General features: G+C 38.9%; 1 protein-coding gene across 11 annotated transcripts in view; it reads left to right on the top strand.

Moving 5' to 3' along the window:
• DMD (dystrophin) overlaps positions 1–24366 on the top strand; it is a 2122534-nt gene that overhangs the window by 940654 nt on the left and 1157514 nt on the right. For all 11 annotated transcript variants that reach the window (XM_075132091.1, XM_048863664.2, XM_048863629.2 and 8 more), the window contains 6 exons: positions 1883–1996; positions 4217–4372; positions 9311–9481; positions 12040–12222; positions 13490–13624; positions 14695–14844. In XM_075132091.1, coding sequence (XP_074988192.1) covers positions 1883–1996; positions 4217–4372; positions 9311–9481; positions 12040–12222; positions 13490–13624; positions 14695–14844 — 909 coding nt within the window. The remainder of the gene's footprint in view (positions 1–1882; positions 1997–4216; positions 4373–9310; positions 9482–12039; positions 12223–13489; positions 13625–14694; positions 14845–24366) is intronic.

The following is a 24366-nucleotide window of genomic DNA, read 5'->3' as shown; positions in this document are numbered from 1 at the left end:
CTGATAGCAGATAAAATACATATTCATTTCAGAATGTGATCCATTTATTTGATCTTCACAGTTTTTGAAGAGTAATATCTGTATCCTTAGTTAACAAAAGGAAATCTTCAAATTGGTATTTTTCTCTTTAGTGAAAAATGTTTATACATGCATGTTAAAATACTGAAATCTCATAATAAAATATGATTCTGGATTACTTTTACTCCCTGACAACAAAAGTCCAGAAGAAATCACTTTATTCGCTCTTTTGGTAATTTTGGTATTCATTGCTTTTATATCATTCATTTTTATTGATTCAATTGATTTTGCAAAGTAGCCTGGTGCTATAAAAATGAGCTGGAGCATTTTCTTCATGGGTTATCCGATATGTATATTTGAGTGTGATTTGAACAAATTTGGGGCACAATATTATTTAAATGAGAACTGTCTGCTTAAAAATATAATAATTAATTATTGTGTATAATGCTGAATGTGTATTTTACAGATGTTGATAAAGCAATACTATGAAGAAAAAAGTGATACTATTTGAGTGTTAATTCAGCAGCTCATCATTTGTATAACTTGATGATGCTCCTCCTTAGCTGACACATTAGCCTTTAATAAAGGGATAACATAAGCTTCTTCCTGACCCCCAAAGGCTAAGCATTGCAACACTTTAACCTCTCCATGGTTAAAGAAGGCTGGATGTAGCTCTCTTCAGAGCTCATCAGCACTGATTCAAGTATTTGTTGAAGGGAGTCAAAAAAATAATTGCATTCTGAGAGCTCAGAGCTGGACTTGAATTCTCCGTGTGATGCTGCCATCGGGTTGCTAGGCCAGCCCCCTTGTGGGGTTTTTTGATAGAATTTTATATTCAGCTGTTTTCCCAGTTGCTAGTGTTGATTAAAGGATGTGGTCTTAGAATTAGGGTTCAAATGTGGCCTAGTGGTTGGATCAGGGGATTGGGAATCAGGATTCCTAGACTCTATTCCTAGCTCTGGAACTGATTCATTGTGTGACATTCAGAAACCCACTTAGAGTGTGTCTACACTGAAGCTAGGAGTGTGCCTCCCTTTGCAAGTAGTCAGACACATGCTAACTCTGCTTGAACTAGCATGCTAAAAATAGTAATGTTACCGGGGTAGCATAGATGGTGGGTTGGAATAGCTGCCTAAGTATGTACCCAGGGGATTTGGGCCAGTTTGTACTCAGGTGGGTTGCCCAAACTGCCACCCATACTACTCCGGCTACACTACTTTTTTTAGTGACCTAGCTTGAGCAGAGCTAGTGCATGTCTGTCTACTCATTCTGGGAAGCATGCTTCCAGATGCAGTGGAGACCTGCTCTGTATCAATCTCCGCTGCAGTTAACCTTGGAGTAAACATAGTACTCCATCTGTATTTTTCAAAGGACAGTTTTTCTACATTGTGGCCTCTCAGTTAGTGAAATAAGATGGTCTTTTTTTTCAGTTATTGTGTTTAAGAAAACTTAAAGTGATGGTGAACCGCAATTAAAGGACAATTTTAAATAGTTGGAGACCTTTAGAAGTGGTGATATATAAGTGGAAGGTGGTATTCTCATTCTTCTTATTGCTGTTTCCAAAAGAGGATGAGGGAAAGGGTTTCTGTATTCTTATCATTAACAAATAAGAGAAACAAAATCCAACCTGTTTATTCCTGAAAACAAGAAATGCTAAGACTAAAATGATCAAAATGCAGGCCAAATGGTGAAAGGCAACCCCCGCCCCCAATGTATTTGCTTGTTTGCATTGTTCAAAGTGCTGTGACCTCTTCCTAATTTTAGAATTATTTTGTGCTGAAGTTTAGTGATAGTGTCATGACGAATTCTATTATCATCAGTCAGTGCTTGTAGCATACCATAGATTGTTGTTTTTAACTAACAGAATGACACTAAAACCCTGAAGAAATGGATGGCTGAAGTGGATGCTTTTCTGAAGGAAGAGTGGCCTGCCCTCGGTGACTCAGAAGCGCTGGAAAAACAGCTTGAACAGTGTACAGTAAGTAGTCCTTGTGTACTGGATTTTTTGTGTGTAGGTGGCTGGGTGAGTGTTTAGAAGAAGAATCAACCCAAACTTTGCCTACCTAGAAATACATTTAAAACTGAATCGCTGTTGATTTTGTTTATGCAATGTATGTGAAACTGAATGTCCTGGCTTTGAAGGAAATACTGAAAAAAAAAGAGGAAGTTGAATGTACAAAGGGAGTAACATGGATGCTGTAATACTGCATCCTTGTGGTATGTCCAGGCTGGACAAAACCAGAAAGTTTGAAACATTGTGAGCGCCTTGGAGCTCCCTTCTTAAGTATTTGAAAAAGTACCTGGCACTTGAATGAGTGCTACTATAAATAAAATAAATAATAATCATAATACGGTGAGAGCATACATTGCCCCCAAGATATCATTTACTTTTTTTTCTTGTTGCCATTTTGTGGTAGTTTCTCATTTCATGGAAGCAGGAGACACAAAGTTGAGAGCCAGATTTGTATCTCTTAGACTGCTGTAAATTCAGTGTAATTCCACTGGAGTCTAGGGGCCTAAATTTGTAGCAAGTGTATAAAAATAACTCCTTCGGAAGTCAAACACTTCACTAAAAAGCTGAAATTCTCATCATTGTCCAAACTTTTCTTCTCCTCACCATATCCATCATGTGAGAAGCTTTGCTGTCCTCCATGGCATTCTTAGTGATCTTCGATTAAATATTCAGACTCAGACCAAATCTTGTCACTTCTCACTTTATAACATTTCTGCAATCTGTTCCTTCCTCTTCTATTTCTGTTCTTCACTCCCACTTCAAAAGCCTTCATTCATATGATGATCCCTTCTCAAGTCTCCCTTCTTTAAGCTATCCAATATTTAGCAGCTGAAATTACCTTTTTCTTCTTCCGTTATGACTGTGTCCCCCCCCCCCCCCCCCCCGAGTCTCTTTTCTGGCTTTTTGTCTCTTTCTGCATAAAGTTCAGTCTGCTCATTCTGGCATTTAAGTTTCTGCTGAGTCTCCTGTCATGCTCAACTCACTACCTTTGCTATTCTAACCTTTTCCCTTTCTTTCTTTCTTTCTTTCTTTCTTTCTTTCTTTCTTTCTTTCTTTCTTTCTTTCTTTCTTTCTTTCTTTCTTTCTTTCTTTCTTTCTTTCTTTCTTTCTTTCTTTCTTTCTTTCTTTCTACTGTTGCCTTCATGCCTGTTTTCATACTGCTCCCTTCACTTGGCTCACTGCCCTTCTTAAAAAGACAAAATATCCTTGTTTTCTTTCTTCAAAGGCCTCCTCAAAACCTATTTCCTTTGCCTTATTGTCACTATTGACTTTCTTTCCTATGCAGTCTATTCCTCACTTATCCTACCAGATCCCATGATTGAAAATAATCAGTATATGATTTGATTCCTCTACATGACTCCGTTTTTATTTGCTTTAAACATAATCCTTTCTTTCACTTTACTTTTGTTGTACTTTATGCTTTGTTCAATTTAGTTTGTACAGTTTTGGGAGAAGAAACCTTAGTCCCACTTCTCTATTGAGACTCGGCTCTGCTTCATGAAGAAACAGATAGGGATGGAAAAAGTAACTTTATGCCATGTTATGGTATGCCACTACAAATCCTATCAAGTGATAATATAAAACTTCCATTGATTTCAGTGAAATCTGAATTAGAGCTGGTTAGAGGCTGAGCTGGTCTCTTGTGCAAATTACAACAGCCTTGGGCTGATCTAATTTGCATCCAAATGACTATACCCCCATGGGCAGATCCAGCAGCTGGGAATTGCCAGAGTATCACTCAAGCCTCCCCAGGAGGATGTAAGATGGGTAGCATACAGCCACCCACAGAGGGATAATTCCTGTGATAGTCAAGGAAGATGGCTTTACAAACCATTTATAGCACCAGAGTGATGCAAAAACACCGAATAATACTGAAGAATTGAGCCCCATGCCTCTTAAACATTATGCCATATTATAATTCTGTATAAATGTTATTAATTCTTTTTTATCTTGCATAGAAAAGCTAATCCTATAAACTCATTTTAAGACTGTTCTTCCCTCTACTCTGTATTTTGCATAATATTCTCTATTAATTGTGGTCATTTCAACAGGGATCTGGACCAAACACACACATAGTAGCAGAATATTTTATGCACTTACTTTATTGGACAGTTTTATAGAAATGGCATATCTGTAACAGTATCTGCATGTGTTGTTTTCATAAACCTTCTACTATTCCTTTAGGCCTTAGTAAATGATATCCAGACAATCCAGCCCAGTTTGAACAGTATTAATGACGTTGGGAAGAAAATGAAGAATGAGGCAGAGCCCAAATTTGCTTCCAGAATACAGACAGAACTAAAAGAACTCAATGCTCAGTGGGAACACATTTGCCAACAGGTACTGACTCTCTTGCTGTGACTGGTTCTCTTTTAATTAACTTTCAGATTTCTCATTGACATAATTCCTCCCCCTCTATGCATAGCCAGTCAATGTGAGAGAGAATCTAGACATTTTTGCTCATTAACCTTCCATTATACAAAGTTTATCTAGCATGTAGAAATATGTGCAAAGCAAATATCTTAAACTATGCAATTTAGTCTAGCTGTACATCTTATTGCTGATGTAAAATTAGCTCTTTATGATATACACTTATTTTGAAAAAAAGATTTCCATCTGCCAACATCTAAACTTCTGCACTGGGTAGTTTTTATTGGAACTTTCTTTTTTTTCTTCTGATATTTTATTATACTGACTAGTAATTCTCAAGATCAAGTCCTTCTAGTATTCAGAGTTCAGTAACTTAGAATTATAACTACCCATCCATTTAAATTAGTGTCACAAGTGCCCACAAATGTAAAGGACAGGTGGTATGCAGTATTGACCTGAAAGGATAAGTGTTTTATTTTTACAGTGTTGATGGTGAACCAGTGATATTTACCCATAAAGAAAACACATTAAACAGCTAGCAGTGGTCAGTGTAAAGTTACCACTTTGTATAATATGACTGCTAATGGCATTACATAGTAGAGATAATCCTTTACAGTGTTTAGTATTGTATAATAGGTATTCTTCTAATGTTTCACTTGTTTTATCTTTAGTCCTGTTAAATCTGGGTTATTTTAAGCTTTTTTTGTTTGTGTGCTCTATCAAACAAATCCCCATGTTTACATATTAAAACTGTTGACCTCAAGAGGGTTTGAAGTTTTCTAAAACTTTCTTAAAACACAGAAATACAATGATTGTTTTGTACTTTTTTGTTTATCTTAACATTGGCAATTTTTAAAAAGGGATCTCTATATTTAGTTCATTATAAATCATTCTATTTGGATTGACCAATCCGGATCCATTCCCGCAAACTGAAAAAAGCACGCTTTCTTTACTTTGGAATGTCTTATATAAAGAAAACGAAAGAAAAATATTAAAGATGATCCATTCTTCCTTACAGAAATTTAATGAATCCACTTTAGCATCTCTTGACAGATCAAGAGCATTGCTTTCTTCTTACTTACAGTGGTAGAACTGGTTTCAGAGTAGCAGCCGTGTTAGACTGTATTCGCAAAAAGAAAAGGGGTACTTGTGGCACCTTAGAGACTAACAAATTTATTTGAGCATAAGCTTTCGTGAGCTATAGCTCACTTCATTGGATGCATTCAGTGGAAAATACAGTGGGGAGATTTATATACATAGAGGTATTGGCACCCTGACAGCAGGATTGTCTGGCTATGTAGATTCCCTCTTCAGGTCCTACACTACCAGCACTCCCAGCTATCTTTGGGATACCACTGACTTCCTGAGGAAACTACAATCCATCGGTGATCTTCCTGAAAACACCATCCTGGCCACTATGGATGTAGAAGCCCTCTACACCAACATTCCACACAAAGATGGACTACAAGCCGTCAGGAACAGTATCCCCGATAATGTCACGGCAAACCTGGTGGCTGAACTTTGTGACTTTGTCCTCACCCATAACTATTTCACATTTGGGGACAATGTATACCTTCAAATCAGCGGCACTGCTATGGGTACCCGCATGGCCCCACAGTATGCCAACATTTTTATGGCTGACTTAGAACAACGCTTCCTCAGCTCTCGTCCCCTAATGCCCCTACTCTACTTGCGCTACATTGATGACATCTTCATCATCTGGATCCATGGAAAAGAAGCCCTTGAGGAATTCCACCATGATTTCAACAATTTCCATCCCGCCATCAATCTCAGCCTGGACCAGTCCACACAAGAGGTCCACTTCCTGGACATTACGGTGCTAATAAGTGATGGTCACATAAACACCACCCTATACCAGAAACCTACTGACTGCTATTCCTACCTACATGCCTCCAGCTTTCACCCAGACCACACCACACGATCCATTGTCTACAGCCAAGCTCTACGATACAACTGCATTTGCTCCAACCCCTCAGACAGAAACAAACACCTACAAGATCTCTATCAAGCATTCTTACAACTACAATACCCACCTGCTGCTGAAATGAAGAAACAGATTGACAGAGCCAGAAGAGTACCCAGAAGTCACCTGCTACAGGACAGGCCCAACAAAGAAAATAACAGAACGCCACTAGCCATCACCTTCAGCCCTCAACTAAAACCTCTCCAACGCATCATCAAAGATCTACAACCTATCCTGAAGGACGACCCATCACTCTCACAGATCTTGGAAGACAGGCCAGTCCTTGCTTACAGACAGCCCCCCAACCTGAAGCAAATACTCACCAGCAACCACACAACAGAACCACTAACCCAGGAACCTATCCTTGCAACAAAGCCCGTTGCCAACTGTGTCCACATATCTATTCAGGGGACACCATCACAGGGCCTAATAACATCAGCCACACTATCAGAGGCTTGTTCACCTGCACATCTACCAATGTGATATGTGCCAGCAATGCCCCTCTGCCATGTACATTGGTCAAACTGAACAGTCTCTACATAAAAGAATAAATGGACACAAATCAGACGTCAAGATTTATAACAATCAAAAACCAGTCAGAGAACACTTCAATCTCTCTGGTCACTCGATTACAGACCTAAAAGTGGCAATACTTCAACAAAAAAACTTCAAAAACAGACTCCAACAAGAGACTGCTGAATTGGAATTCATTTGCAAACTGGATACAATTAACTTAGGCTTGAATACAGACTGGGAGTGGATGTGTCATTACACAAAGTAAAACTATTTCCCCATGTTTATCTCTCTCCCCCCACCCCCCCACTGTTCCTCAGACGTTCTTGTCAACTGCTGGAAAAGGCCCACCTTGATTATCACTACAAAAGGTTTTTTCCTCCCCGCTCTCCTGCTGGTAATAGCTCACCTTAAGTGATCACTCTGGTTACAGTGATTACCATACTGTACATACAGTGATTACCATACAGTGATACCATACCATATGTAACACCCATTGTTTCATATTCTCTGTGTATATAAATCTCCCCACTGTGTTTTCCACTGAATGCATCTGATGAAGTGAGCTGTAGCTCACGAAAGCTTATGCTCGAATAAGTTTGTTAGTCTCTAAGGTGCCACAAGTACTCCTTTTCTAATGGCAGAACTGTTCAGCTTTACAGAGCGCATGCTCTGGTAACGTGCCCTGAGCACCACCCTGAGATATTTTTGACCCGCCAAGAAATGCAAAAGCTTGTCCATGGACTCTCTCTCTCTCTCAAATTGCTTTTATATATATTTTAAAAAAAAGAATTTGAAAAATAATGTGACTATAGTTAGTAACCAGCCCAAGATTGTTTTTCAGTGTTATGCATTCTGAATGGGGACTGAAAACTCTACAGATTTCCATACATACACTTTTAACTGTAGTTTAAATTAACACAAACCAAAATACCTTAGGTTTTAAAATTAGATTCTGGCCAAGTATTACCACTTGTCATACTTCACTTACCCATGCTGCTGAGCGTGAACCATGCAATGCCTTTCCATCACCTCTGTCACTGGGCACTTCTTGCCTTTTATGCTGAGAATGAAACAAAAAAAATTGTCTGGTGAATTTGATGTCTCTGCCATAAAAACCAAACCTTCAACTTGATGAACTGAATGTCCATGTTCTACTTACTCTTAGCCATATTTAACCAAGAAAGTAAGGTATGTTACGCAACAGATTTAAACTTGAGGTATATTTCACTAAACATTCTGTTGACAAACTGTACTACCATCATGCTCTACAGAAGGAGTCCAGTTCAAAGAACTCAGTGCTTACCCTTGCAAAATATAACTCCATTCAGAGGTTTAGAGAAAGAGCTATTTAAAGTGAACAGTTTAAAGCTTTCCATTGCATGGATAAATATCTCAGACAGATTAACAAAATAATACTTTGCCCTCTCTGTTTAGAGATTTTTCAGCAGAAAATCTTTACAAAAGCAGGAATGTATGTTTATCCCCATTTTATAGAGGGAGAAATTGAGGCATGGAATTTGTAAGTGGCTTTGCTGTTGCAGAATAGTTTAATTATATCTGTTGGGTTAACAAGTTACTGCTGTTTTAGTATGCTTCTTTGAAGTTTGGAAAGCACTTACTTGGCCCAGTTCCACAGTCCTTTCTCAAAGAGGTCCCTTTCACGAACCTGCCTTGGAGCTTTTAGTTGTTTGTTTTTATTGTGTAATATTGATGCATGTAGAACTTGTTTTAAAGATCTCCTTTCTTTAATATCTCATGTACTGCTTGCTTACAGAAATTCCAGTTAAAATTCTGCAGGGGGAAAAAGCCTCTAAATTCTTGATGATAAAACTTGTGGATGATTGGGGTTTTTTATTTTATTTTTTATGGCTTGCATGATATTCTATCAACTATGCTGATGATGATCAAAGTATACATTGCCAATGGGCATTCTTAACATAGTAACTTCAATGATAGCTATTAAATACATACAAGAAGTGCGTATAAAAAGCATTTCAAACTGCAGGCATTTTTTTAAAAAATGTGAGGAAAATCAGCTAAGATTACCACATATGCATGCAGTGTGACCTACACCTTTGTAGATAAGGGAGAATTGCCAGAGGGCAATCATGTACTCTTTTATAAATCTTATGTGGCCACTTGAAATGTTATCTGTTCTGGGGCTGCTGCTAAACAAGATGCAACTTTGTGTGTTATCTGTTACGGGGCTGCTGCTAAACAAGATGCAACTTTGTGTGCCTTGTGACTCAAAATAGATACTTGCTAGGCTTCAACTTTTTAAAAAAAAATCAATATTTATTTGATTCAGTGTTAGCATCTGTAGTTTTTACTTTTTACAATGATGATGACCTTTATTTTTGTGCAGTAGAATCTTATATCAAATACCATTTCATGCTTCTTTCTTAAAGGCCTATGCTAAGAAGGCAGCACTAAAAGGTGGTTTGGATAAGACTGTTAGTCTTCGAAAGGATTTGTCAGAGATGCATGAATGGATAACACAAGCTGAAGAAGAATACCTGGAGAGGGATTTTGAGTATAAAACACCAGATGAATTACAGAAAGCGGTTGAGGAACTGAAGGTAAAAGGCAGACTGAATTGTTTAATTTATGTCTGAAGCTCTTTTTTGAAGCCATCGCTGCACACAATCTGTTTGCTCATTTAAAAGAGTTGCTTTTTATATCTAGTTTGAAAATCTGAAATTTGAAGTGATAGGTGGCTTAAAGTAATTTGTTTCAATTTAGAGTCTGTTGAAAGATATTTAAATCTTCACAGTACTCTGTTGCTACAGGGTTTGGGTATGTTTGTTTTTTTCCCATTGCTTTATTGGATTTCAGATTCTTTGCAGTCTGAGCATTAATTTAATTAAGCAATAATTTCCGAAGAATCAGTTGTTAGCAGTAGTTAACCACTAGGTAATTACTTGATAAATCAAGGTGAAATTGGTTTGATTGTTTAACTATTACATTAAATAGAGAGAGACTATCATTTAGGAATTGAATGCAGGTGTTGTGCATTTATGATTTATTAGTGTATACTCTAGATCAACTGCAAGACATGGGCTTGATGCAGAAATTTATGGTGTGGGTTATGCAAGAGATAATCATAATGGTCTCTCTGGCCTTAAAAAAAATCTCTTTGTTATGCAGAGGGTTTTATGGAAGTTTCGAAGCATGTACCCCTGCAGCAGAAGAGTTTTTCTTTACCAGCTGATCGAAAAGAAACCATGTAAATTCCTAAAGAAATCAAAATGGGACAACAGCGGTTTGCCGTGAATGAAATGTAACCCAATGTTAAAAGTCAGCATATGCTATTGGGGCATAATTAATGTGTGGAAATATCTATATTACAATAGTTCATGGCACTTTAACGATATACTATCCATTGAAACAGGTGTGGTAAGAAAAATTATGTAAAATTTCCTAATGGGTCAGTTTCCCAGTGAAATGAAGACACAGTTTTTGGCCTAGCATAATACTTCATACAAATATAAGAGAATAAAATGCCATTACTGAAGTCTGCGCGCACACAACATGCAATTTTTGACTAGATATAAACAGACTTGAATAATTGCCATTCCCTCCCTGACTTTGATCATATCGTGAATACAAATTCTAACGAACAAGACTTGTACTTACCCTGACAGTACTTCTACATTACTGGGCAAAAAGATATTCCCCAGCCTAACATGGCTCAAAGGAGAGGCAGGTAGGAAGGAAAGGTATATTCCCACCTGCCCTATCCATTGGCACATGGAGGGGGCCCAGAGCATTGGGGGAAGCATCCAAAACCTCCTGAAAGGATGTTGTAGGAGATACGTTCCTCCTTTTGTGCTGAGACGCTCCAGGAGGAGTTCCTCTTGAACCTCCCACTGAGGTGGTGCAGATCTATACTACTCCAATAGGGTACAACTGAGCCCATAGGTCCCAGTCCTGAAAAGAATTATGCGGGTGTTTAGCTTTGAACATGTGAGTAGTTTCAAGACTCCACTGAGACTTATCACACGCTTACTGTTAAGCACATGCTTAAGTCTTTGCAGGATCAGTACCTCAATCTGGAGACATTTTGGGGCAGGGAACTGTTGTCTTACATATCTGTAAAGGATCCAGCACATTAATGGTACAATGTAAATAAACATTACCTTAGTATTTTTAGCAATAGCACAGTAATGTCTAAAAGTACCCGTCACAATCAGGACCCCGTTCTGCTGGGTGTTTTATAAGCCCCTAAGGAGAGACCTTACCTGCACTAAGGAGCTTCAATCTAATGAAAGTCAACTCATAACTAATGAGCGTAACAAGCAGTAGGAGAGAAAGAGAGCACAGATGAGGGTAAAAGTAATTAGTTGTTGTGATTATGTAGGCTAACAATGAGAGCAGCCTGGTGGTTAAATGTGGTTTAATTATTTTTAAAATTTCCTATTAAACTGTGGTCCTCTGTGATTGCCTAACATTTACTTTTCTTTGACCTTTCTCACTGGGATCGCTGCTCACTTCTTACTGCATCTTCCTCCTAAACCAAGCCATGTTCACACCTCAAGCCTTCCATGCTTCGCTGTTACTCCAGGCCGTGCTATTGCGTGAGGGATTCTCTCCCTACCTCCTCAGCTGATTCTGGGGATGGATGGGACAATCCAAAGAATGCTCACGCTGAAGCTTAAATTTGAAAATCAGCTGTGACATCACTGGAGTCCTAGACAGAAAATTGATTTTTTTTTTTAAATCTCCCCAGCTGACTGTGCACTGTTAAAGATGGTTAATTGAATTTATTTGGAAGTAACACAAAATATGTTTCAATCTGTAATTCGAAGTATTGCGGCATTGATGCCTGAAGCATTTTCTCAGCAAGTATATTACTGAAATTTTGTTTTCTCACTGCTCCAAAAGATTCAGTCGTTCTATATTGTGTAACACATTTATTTGTTGTTCATGATGACCTTGTGTGTGGCCTCTAAAATGAAAACAAGATGAATACATTTTCATTGCACGATCAAAGATGATATCAGGATGGTTGGGAATTACATCCTTGATTCTTCCTTCTTTCAACCTGTGGAGAATCTTGATGCAGTTATTTGAACTCTGCTTTCTTCTCCACAACTCATGACCAAAGTCATGACCATCATTTACTTCTGTTTTACAGAGAGCAAAAGAGGAGGCCACACAGAAAGAGGTGAAGGTGAAGCTGCTCACAGACTCTGTGAATAATTTTATAGCAAGAGCTCCACCTGTGGCTCCTGAGGCCTTAGAAAAGGAACTTGACGTATTAATTACAAACTACCAGCGGCTCTGCAGCAGGCTAAACGGAAAGTGCAAAACTCTGGAGGTCAGCTGTTTTGTTGGTCTTTAATATTATAACTACTCAGATGGATTAGCAGATGATAAACTCTTATCTTTGTCCCCATTGCTACTGTCATGCTAAATAAACTGTGCTCGTATTCAGTTGATGTAAACATAGTTAGCCACAGAATCACAATAGTTATCCTGATGGAGCACAGTTATATATTCGGCAATGAGCTGTCGCTCACGAAAGCTCATGCTCAAATAAATTGGTTAGTCTCTAAGGTGCCACAAGTCCTCCTTTTCTTTTGGCTAAACACAGTGGAGAGTAACCTACCACAGAGATTTTAAACTTGGAAAGGATAGTAAGGTTTATGGAGTTTCGGAATGTTTTACTTACAGTGCCTTTGTTTAGGTAGACAGCTGAAGATGATATTAAAATAGCAGATTTTTAAATTATCTGAGAATAACATAATTAAGATGGGATTTTATGTTTTAGCAGTCAGTTTTAAATTCCAGCATCTAGGCAATCTTCAACAATTGCATTCAATGTGGCTTAGAATCAAGTTGTGTCTAAAATATAGTTCAGTTGAAACTGATGAAGGTGTTGTTTCTCTGAAACATCATATTATTATTATTATTATTATTTGTTTTCAGTAAGGTATTTAAGAAAATTGCTAACCCATATAACTTTTCTAGAATAAATCTTTAAATAAAATTTACATCTTAAAGGCTTAGAAGAAAATTGGAAACAAATATATATTGATTAAATAAAATATAGACATTTTCAAAATCAGAGTAACTGTGAGGATTCTATGAAAATCAACTTTTTTTTCACTAGACTCTCCTTACCTGCTACTGTGTTGGCCTTCTGTTGAAGGCACTAGGCACTTGAAAGCACTCCAGACATGCATGAAACTCTCATAGATGCCAATAAACTCTGGACAAACTGTGCTTTGAATGTATTGATTGAAAAATGTCTGATTGACTTTGCTTTTATCTACAATGACGTGATCAGTTTGTTTTTTAAAGAAGCGTGAAACTATTTAGGTACAAAATGGAAAACTTGTGATGAGCCCATTGATATCAATGTGGTTCTGTAAATGTGCAAAAATAATTTTGAGATCTGCTTGTTCAGGTTGGAGAAAGAATGTAGCATGTGGTATTATAGAGGGTATAGGATTTAACAGAGAACTTCGGAGGGAGACGACTCAGACGGCAGACCTTATGTGGTGGGATTAATGCCAGGAAGAAGCAGCTATGATTTTTTTATAATTTTGATTTTCTATCTAAAGGTACATTTTTTTCACCAGGAGGTATGGTCATGTTGGCGTGAGCTATTGTCCTACTTGGATGCAGAAGAGAAATGGTTGAATGAGATGGAGCTGAAACTCAGGGCAACTGAAAATATCCAAGGAGGTGCAGAAGAGATCTCAGAGGCATTAGATGTAAGTGCTGGCTTAACTGATATAAAATATCAAGGCACATAATGCATTATACCAACAACATTTTGAAAAACCTTCCATTACATATGAAAGAAACCATAAATCTGCATAACTATTTGGGAAGATACAGACTATTTGAAAATCACAGAGTGCTACTTGATTCAACAAATCATAATTTGATTTTAATATGTGTGCATGTTTTATGCTGATAACTACCATGTAAATGGAATAGAGTAATCCCATGTGAAAATACTGATTTCTCAGTATGTTGTTGAGGATAAAACATAAACTCTTAGAAATCCTGGCCCCACTGAAGTCAATGGCAAAACCATCAATGATTTTAGTGGGGTCTGTATTTTATCCATAGGGTCTGGTCCTTTCAGTCTTTATTCATTATGTATGAAGGCAATGGGCTAGCTATGAATTATGTTTTGGTTTGTCTACATGAGGATAAAAGCCCTGCCGCATAGCCATGGCTGGTCCAGGTCAGTTAACTTGAGCTCACGTGGTTTGGGCAGTGGGGCTAAAAAGTGCTGTGTAATCATTTGGGCTCAGGCTGGAGCCCTAGCTTTAGGACCCTCCACCCTCACGGGATCTACACAGCAATCTTTCAGCCTGGAGCCAAAGCTCCACAACCTCGAGTCAGCTGATCCGGCCAGCTGCAGGGAGGATGCTATGATTTTATTTATATAATTTTGATTTTCTATTTCAATAGACATTTTTTCACCAAGAGGTATGGGCATGTTGGCATGAGCTATTGTCCTACTTGGATGCAGAGAATAAGTTGGCATTATTCATGTTTAAATTTAAGCAACTTTAAGGTTAAGTACTTTGCTAGACTTGAGGCATTAGTTGCAAAAGCATGATTTAAGTAATGCATAGTGAAGAGTACTTTGTGGCATAAATATGAAATTGTTTGATACTTTGATCTGATGTCTGCACTTCAATGGTGTCTACAATGGAGGGTTTCTCTCTTACACATGAATGAGAGATGAGTGCTCTTCAGACTTTTTCAGCTGGTCTGAGAAAAAGGAGAACAAATCATGATCTTTGTTTTTTTTTTTTTTTTTAAGTCTTTGGAAAGCTTAATGCGACATCCAGAAGATAACCGCAATCAGATTCGGGAGCTGGCACAGACTTTAACTGATGGTGGAGTCTTGGATGAATTGATCACTGAGAAACTGGAGAAATTCAGTACTCAATGGGAAGAGCTGCAACAGGAGGTATGTATAATAAATCATCCCACTTTTTCATTCTTTTCCCTTAAAGAACTGGCACTCTAGCAGTTGACCTAATTTCCTAAAAATAAAATTAGCTTCCTAATTGCATAGGATATTTGAAAACAATAAGATATATCATTACTATGCTTCCTTGTATTGTTACCAAGCAGCACTTTACCTTAGAAACAAGGGAATTGCTTGGGTAGCCTTTACACTTCAAAATTCGTGTCCTCCCTTGAAAAATATCTGTGGTGAATTTAATATTCAAGAGCCCTATTCAGCACTTCTTACTCAGGCAAAACTCCCACTGGGAAGCCAACTGTTGTTTCAAAATTAAATGTCAAGTGTAATATTCTTTCACAAGTATATTTTCTGCCGAGCATGTCATAAAATGAGAACTCATGTCCATAAATAGCTTGGTAGGAAAACGTCAATAAAGCAAATATGTTTAACATGAGCAGTGTGAAATTTGGGCATCTGACACAGTTCATAATGATTCTTTTTGATGTGGAAGTTGTTCAATCTACTTTGACTGAGACTGAATAATTATTACTAATTCTTTGACAAAACCTACTAAATTCTTTATGCTTTTTACTGAGAAATCTGTTCAAAACTATAGAGTGAGAGAGAGAGTATGTTTTAAAATCCTGTTGGTAGAAATAAATAAAATAAAAATCTTGCTCTGGTGTTGTCAGGAAATAGTTTAAATACTATTTCCATTGACAAAATAAGTTTCATTTTTTGAACTAAGGTCTACATGGAACATGTAGTTTAGTTTGAAGGAAAATGTATTTATGAAAGTGTGGGGTATGTTTGTAATGGTAGCAGTGAAATAAGCAAGTGGTTGAGAGAGGTTTTTTGAAATCAAGAAGTAAGGTGAAAATCTTGTGACACCTGCTACTGTGGTTTCTTTTCACTGTCTGACATGAGTAGAAATGTAGGATAGCTAGTAAAAAAAAAATTACAGGTAGTCACAGCTCTGTGTCACTTTCCAATGCCATCCCAGAGTGCTTATTTATCATTCTCATTTTGAAAAATACCAGAGTTGTGTAAATGAAGACTAGAAATATTTCCGGAATAGAAGTAGTGGCCTGACTTTATTATCCAATTGGACCGTGGCTATTATAATGGGGACTAGATTGCACTGGTTACTTTGGTGCTCTGCGAAGGTAAAATCATGGGATTATAAAAACATATCTTTAATTGTTCTTTATTGAGTGGATCAACCTTACTTTAAAGTAAATGCAAAACTTTGTTGGTGTCGAGGGGGGGAATCAATGAAAAGAAGTTGAATGTGTTGTACTAAGTGTGAGAGACAGTAAAAGAAAAACATGGGAAACTGCCTTTGCCATGAAAGGAAAATTAATTTTAACTTGCCAGTCTATAGTGTGCATCTGTGTTTTATTTGGGAGCTGAACTCTAAGAAGACTTGACTGATAGTAATTTGGGAGGTCATGTCAAATGACTTCAAGAAACTTGTAACATGAGGGTTTTGCACATGTAGCCACTTGTGAGCCAGTGTGCTGATGCAACAGCACCCCCTTTGGTCAGACAGAGCATTGCACAGAGTTTACTTGATCTGGCAGGATGGTCCGTCAGCTCCTTTTGCCTGAGTCTGCATGGTAGTCCAATTCTGGGCTATGAAGTGGGTTAGTCTTGCTGAGGTGTGTGGGCTCTTCCCCTTATTCCTGTGGGATTTGGTACTGTCAGGATTTGGAAAACCCTTTAGTTTTTAAGCCTGAGGGATTGGTAGGGGAACCCAGGCTCCCCACTCCTTTTGGTTACAGATCAGGGCCCTTAAACCAGACAGGGGGAATCTGTCCTCAACAACTCCTCCTGGTGTACCCTGAGCTCCTTCCTACCTACCTTGGTTTCTGTCGGCTTCTCAAGCCTTTAGATCTGGTCATGCCTTCTCTGCTTGCTGGCCCGTGTTTCCATTTCCAGTCTGCTTGCTCCTCTGGCAGCAGCCCCGCCCCTATGCTTCTCAGATGTTTTATTCTCCCAGCTGCTGTAAGGCTGCCAATAAGCCTTGGCTGAAAGTTCCTGCATTAATCCCTTGGCTGCCCGGCCAGCCTGAGGTACATACACCCCATGCCATCGCTGTTGATATTAATTGGGATTATGCAGGAGTATTTAGCAGGATGGGGAATGAACCCCAAATATCTTATTAGATTCTTTCTCACCTCCAAGTGACAGCTTTAATTCTGATTTGTAATGCATTTGCTCCATTGCTATAAAAGTGTGGGAGAGTAAGGGAAACATCATTTACTCCACCTAGTTTTTAATGGAATGATCTGAAATAGACTAAGTTATTTTGCAAACAAGAAAACAGGAGAAAACCTCTTCACTAATAAATAAATATATTCTCTAATTTTTATCTTCTACTGTATCCGCTCTGATTGTATCATGGGCAGCCAAACAAACCTATTTGCTGAGCTACAGAATCCACCTTTCAAGTCTCAAATCAACCTGTTATGCTGAACTTTGGAAATATTGCTCCTTGGGGGTTTTCTGACCTCTGTCATAACTGATCAGTAGAGGATGGGTAATCATTTCCTTTCTCAGACTTTTCATTTTGTTTAAATCCATTGATATCAGCACTGATGTGAAGCAGTTTTTTCTAATATAGTTTGGTCTAGATTTGTGTTTCTTTTAGTTTCCAATCGGCATTGGAATTTGATACTGTTTGTATGCTGATACTTACGGTTAATACAACTTTATGGTTCATAAACTGAGCAATCAGAATTTGGGGAATTCTAAACATAAAGGTTAAACTCTCCAACTTCGCTCAGGTCCCTTATGCATATAACCATAACAATGGTTGGTTCTTATTTCATTATAGCTGGAGCACATTGTGACATGTATAATTAAAGTACTTTACGGATATGTCTACAGTGCAATAAAACACCCACAGCTGGCCTCTGTCAGCTGATATGGGGCTTGGTCTGTGGGCTATAAAATTGCAGTGTAGACGTTTGGGTCTGGAGTCTGGGCTCCAGCCCGAATATGTACACTGCAATTTTACAGCTCCATAGCCTGAGCCCTGTGAGTTTGAGTCAGTTGATAGGGGCCAGCTGCAGATGTTATATTGCACTTACCTTAAATATTTGCATTCATATCGTATAGGTTGAATTGACTATAAAACTTGAAAGAGTGGAAAATGAAGCCCTGGGTGTGAAAAAAATTAAATAAGGTATCATGCGTAGTTGCCAAGTTTTGTTCTGCTCCAGCTATTGTACTTTTTTTTTTTCAAATGTTCATACTTGAAAATAGTGTGTGTATATAACAGTAGATGTATGTGTGTGGTCAGAATAATCTGCTCTGAGCAGTGGCCATTTCTAGTTAATAGATCTTCACCAAACTTATCAAGGGGGAGATGAGTAGAGGAGTCTGAATAAGAAACTGGAAGGTAGCTGCCTAGGTCTCTGCTTGGAGTTGCTGAGGAAATAGGTGAATGGGGATTGGTGGTGCCGCAGCTACTGGGAGATGAGTGGTTGCTGGGGTTTCCTAGGCAGCAGAGAACTTCTAGTGGGTAGATGGTGCTAGAGAGAGAAAAGGGCTCACTATGAGGGAAGGTGGGGAATAGAAGGTGCTGTGGAGCTTGGACATTTTGGGGTGGCAAGTAGATGGTGGACGTTGGGGCAGGAGGCTTCTGGGTAATAGATGGGTGCTGGGACTGCCCGGGGCAGAAGGCAGCTGGGTGGTAGAAGGTGTTTGACTTCCTGGGCTGCAAAGGCTGGGACTGGGGAATGTGTGTTGGTGTGCAACTGGCTGCAAGGAGGATGGGTAGGGAGAGAGTGGGTGAGCTGGGTCTGATGTTGGGCTCGGATCCAGCAGAGGGAACAGAGAGATGAGACCCCTGTCTGCCTGCTCATAAAGTGCAACTGTGGCCTATATTGGCCAAAAAGGGGAACTGCCTGCATCTGTCATCTTCCTTCAGCTAAGGCAGATGGACAAGAATCCAGCTGAAATGTTAGAATGAATTAGAGGGCTGCCAAATGCATGGATATCATATAAGATACATGGCACTTGGCTTCCCTGATCATGTTTGTGTTCTCTGCTCAAAAGGAAGCAACTTGTTCCATATTTCCTGATGGCACAAGAAAATACATTGGAAAAGAATTCTTGAAGGCAACTGTATATGAGTTATAACAGTGATACATTTTCATTATGTTCCCCCTCCCCCCCGATGCTTAGAAATTCATTCATACTCAAGCACAGCAGGAATAAAGAGACTATGCAGTAAACTACGGTTCAGGCAGAGGCCTCAACTATATTGAACTTAATCCTTAGGGGTTTAACTCCCCTCAGTGGCTAACTGGCACCGACAGTATGGGTAGGCATAACAGGGTTAGCCCTGGGGGAGGCTTGGGGGGCTATAGCCACCCCCAAATTTTCCTTAACCCCTATAGCCACCTCTTCCAGAGCTGGGCATCTGGCTAACAGCTGCTGCTCTCCAGCTGCCCAGCTCCTGGTGCTGTGGCAGTCTCCCCTTCTTTGGGAAGTTGATCCATGACTGGCATAGCTCTGGGGGAGCTCACCGGCTGCTAGACATGGATGTGCCCGAGTGGGACTCTGCTGAGCGGGGGCAGGGAGCCTGCCTGTGCTGGTGTCTTTGGCCCCGGATTGGGAGCTGTGATGGCCGCTGTACTGAACAAGCGTTCAGACTCCTGAGCGCTCGGGCTTAAAGAGACAGTGTGCTGACACTCTCACTCAGGCACACACGGTCTCCTTCAACACTGCCACCAACCCTCTCTCTCTGTCTGTCCTCCGTCCCACATACACCCCCAGCACGCACACACACTCCCCCACTTACTCCCCAAAACACTCACACTCACTCTCTCTCTCCCTCACACATTCCCTCCTACACACACACAACCACACACACTCTCACATAGCCCTCCACCTCCCAACACATACACTCACTCTTTCTCTCACATACAGTGTCCTGCACTTTTGTTTGTATATATTTTGTTCTCCTTTTAAGGATAACCTAGATAAACACATGTTTAAGTGTGTATTGTTAAAAAAATAAATAAGTATGTGTGCCCACCAGATGTATAGCGCTACCCCTCCAATTTTCTGTCTAGCCCACATTAACCCCCTCCCCCAGGAAGAGGCTGGACCTGCCCTGGGCATAACCATAGGGGAAGACCAACCTTAGCCTAATGTAATCAGCACCATTACTAAAATCCCAGACCCCCCTAACTCCTATGAGGGTTTAGGATACAGTCCCCCTTTCTTCACCAGACTTTGCAGCCCACCCCTTCTACATATAGTGTAAGACCCCTCCTGCTGATCTTACACTACCCCTCCTACTGGTTTATCAAGGATGTGCCCACCTTTCATCCAAAAACCCTGCACTGGACCCAGTAAAAGTTACGACAAATGTAGAGAGACATCTAATCAGATCACTATCCCTTACCAAGCCACTTTCCAGCAAAAAAACCCCACACTAACTGGGCCAATTTGGCAGTGAAGGAAAAATTCCTCGCCTGCCTCACAAAAGGCAAATGGCTGCCCTTTACCACCTCTGGTTGCTTGGTCTGGGTGTGGCTATTTATTCCAGGAAGCTAATTAGGCTCCTTCTGCTCCTTTCCAAGCAGCCAGTTCTGTTCTACCAATTTCTGTTGCCGGGGAGAAAAGTTCTCTCCCATCATGAGGGACCAAGGAGAAGAGAACATAGAGATGGTACCATCCCCACCTGTACAAGGATCCCTGCTGGTCCATCAAAGCTTTCCACCTTCCCCCACATGTTCAGACCAAGGAGGCATTTCTGTGATAGTGAAGTTTTCTTTTCCATTTATTTTAATAAAGAACATATTTTGTGACTTGCAGTCTGTTTATATATGTGTTCCGTAATGGGAACAGCTATCTATCTGCCCTTTTTATTTTCTTCTCTGAGTTACTTAACTTCTGTATGAATTCAAGCCTATTCCTTAGGGATCTAGCTATATATTCTCCAGCTGCTGTATCACCACTGAAAGAACAAAAGTGGGACTGCTCCAAGTTCTATCAATATAGGGAGTAGTGTCTTCAGGTTGTCTTACGGAGGGAGGGGATGGGACACTATTCTGTCTTCATGATACTTAAACCATGAATAATAAATCAATTTCTCATGCCAATTGTAGGGCTTTGGAGATTTACTTATGAAGAGATAGTGTGCAATGCCAGACTTCCAGAGAGGGTCTTGATCAATCTGTAGATAAAAGATATGAAAAAAAAGAGACTGTCATACTAATACTTTCATTTTAAGTGAAGAGGAAAAATTGTTTCAAAAGTGTTACAGTTGCAGTCAACTTTTAGTCTTCTTGTATTTATCTATCAAGCTTCCTCTTCCTGATTAAAACTGGAGGGTCTCACGTTTAACAAACTATCAACTGTGAAAACTGTATCTGAAGATTAAAAAAAAAATCATAGTAATCCAATAGAAAAGTTACTTTACTCAAATTAGAGAGACAAGGTGGGTGAAGTTAATATCTTTATTTTGACCAACTTCTGTTGGTGAGAGAGACAAGTTTTCAAGCTACACAAAGCTCTTCTTCAGATCTGGGAAAGGTATTCAGAGCGTCACAGCTACATACAAGATTGAACAGATAGACTATCGGCTACTTATGCTAAACTAAGAGTCCATTCACCAACCTCGTCCCCCTAATATACTGGGACCTACAAGACTACAACAACACTTTTCTCAAGTTACTCAGTCATACTGTTTACTTGTCCTAATAGTTACCTTACCTTTTCTCCCAGAACAAAATTCACTTTTTGAAATGTTTGACTAGAGAAACCAGTGTTGCATTCCTTGCTACGAAGATTCCTCGAAATTGAATTTTCACTCCTCTCTGTACCCTCAAATTGTGCTTCCAGGATCATGCAATGTCCTTGCAGAATAATGCATTCCAGGCACAAAGTAACAAATCTGTTCAAGGTTACTGTATTTTGAACTGGCTATCTAAACCAGGTCTCGCTATTTACTTTATTTGAATAATTGTGCAGGTAATGTACAATAATCTCATTGTGAGCAAAAACTTATCAGTGAAATATTTACTCTGTTAATTGAGCAAACAAACCAACCTATTGCAATATGACTGGTTCGTGAGAAGAAACTGTGCTGCTACTGAGTGGGAGAGATTTCTCTTCAGAGGCGGATACTGTTGTTATCTTTGTATTCCTTCTCTTCTGTAGTTATCAGAGGAAGACGGTGTGTTTAGTTTTCCCTTTGATTGTGTTGGGCATGATGAATAAGCAATATGCATACCCACTGTTGCCTTTTTAAGTGACTGATTCACATATAGCCATGTGGAAATGTGTAATACTGGTGCCCAGAGAACTTGAAGTGCTGCAAGCAGCTGTCATGACATTCCTGTAACTTTGAAAGTGACTTGTAGCCCACCCAACACATTTGTTAGAAAGTGAGGAAAAACTTCCATAAAGCTGGGAAAAGATGTTTGAATTTAGATTTGCGCTGTGTTGAATGGAAGTTTATTCTTGAGGGCCAACCCCTTTTCCCCATCAGGATTCCCTTTTTTAACACTCCCCAATCTCCCTCCCTGCCACCCATTTTTCCAAACGCTGTGCTATATTTATTCATTTCATTCATTCATTCAATCAATCTTTTGTTCTTCTCTTGTGGTGAGTGGGGATATCCTTCCTTCCGCCCACCCTCTCATTATCTCTTCACGGACTGCTAACTTGGCTCCTCTTCTGATTTTTGGAGAACTGGCAATATCAGCCTCACTCTGTGCAGTAATAATCCCCAGGACAGCAGTTTGCCCTTCTTGCAATATCTGTCAGTTTTGGAACACAAAATGAATAAAGATGTCTATCACCATGGAACCAAGAGGTCAGGGGTATTTTTTTTTTTAATTCCAGACAATTGTATTTTGTAGCCCCTTAGCTCAAAAATAGTGTAAGAAATATTGCTAAAGTTTCTAAGAGAATTACTTCTGGCATGAGGGCATGGAAAATATCAGCCCAAAGTTGACTTTCAAAATGTTGAAAGCATGTGAAAATTGTGTTTATAATGAAAGTCCCAAAATAACCTTATCTATTCCCAGACAAAAACTAAGTTAAAATTTAGTTAAGGTTCAGAAAAAAGAAAAGGAGTACTTGTGGCACCTTAGAGACTAACCAATTCATTTGAGCATAAGCTTTCGTGAGCTATAGCTCACTTCATCTGTAGCTCACAAAAGCTTATGCTCAAATAAATTGGTTAGTCTCTAAGGTGCCACAAGTACTCCTTTTCTTTTTGCAAATACAGACTAACACGGCTGCTACTCTGAAACCTGTTAAGGTTGAGAGTATATCAGTAATTTGGAGAAGAAAAAAAAAGGGGATGTAATTATCCCAACAACAAACATTATAAACCAAGAGTTAAGTTAAATTTAAAATAAATCCAAATATGTTAAGACATGGAAATGCACAGTTAAGGCATGCAAAGTACCTTGACTCTGCACTGGGTTGACACCATCCAATAACCAGAAAATATGCATGAGTTTTAACCATTTCAGAAGTCTGAAGAGTCTGTTGTTCCATTATTGAGATGACACAGGACAAAAAAGTCTAACTGGATGCTAACTTTTTTAACAGATGTTTTATTAATTTCAACTCAAACTAATAAAGTTACTTTTGAATTCTCAGAAAATTCATTCTGTAGTCAAAGAGTAAGTGCTGTAATTTGGGAGTGCATATGCTGTATTTTTCACAGATAACACAGAGATTACATTCTTCAAGTGTAAAACTCTGTTTTCCCTTTACTATAAAACTGATTAGAACCTCCATAATATATATATATGGAACTACCTGTACAGCTAAGGTTATTGAAAAGATTAATTATATTATTTGAGAAATGCAGCAATAAGTGAACATGTATTAAAAGGCTACATCATAATGTATACCAAAAGGGATTTTATCAAGAGGCATGGGGTATAGCATTAAGATTGAATGAGCACCTTTAACTGTCATATTTCTTTATATTTGAATGCTTCACAGTGTATCCTAATTTCTCTTAATGTAAAGTTTTTATATGGAATATATTTAACATTTAGTGTGTCTGCTGAGTTTTCCAGATGTTGATTCTTGAATTATACATTGATCTCAGTTATTTCTGTACTACAAAGTAACAATTTTATGCTAAAACATTTTAAAAATCTATAAAATGGCCATTGAGACTGTCAGAAAAATTCAGTAATTAACATGTTTCTGTTTTCATTCTGCAGTTTCCTAAAAGCATAATTTTTTGCTTTTATTTTTCTTGACAGCTGTCAAAATTTCTCTAGGTCACAAATATCTAAGCAGTTGGTGCTTGCCCTGAAACTTCCCATTTACCAATAAACTGTTGGAGATGTTGCTTTACATATTGGAGCCCTCAGCTTTATTGTCTGATCTGATAGTAGGGCTAGAGCCTCTTGTTTTGCTCTCAAACCTATTTATATACTGTGGTGCTGAACCATTCATTTGTGCTGGATGTTCTTCCACCTAAAGGAAAGTGTAGTTCAGCTTAAAAAACTAACACACGCAATGAAC

Source organism: Caretta caretta, chromosome 1 (genome assembly GCF_965140235.1).
Source record: "Caretta caretta isolate rCarCar2 chromosome 1, rCarCar1.hap1, whole genome shotgun sequence".
In the NCBI taxonomy this organism is placed as follows: domain Eukaryota; kingdom Metazoa; phylum Chordata; order Testudines; family Cheloniidae; genus Caretta; species Caretta caretta.
This window is presented reverse-complemented; position numbering and strand designations above follow the sequence as displayed.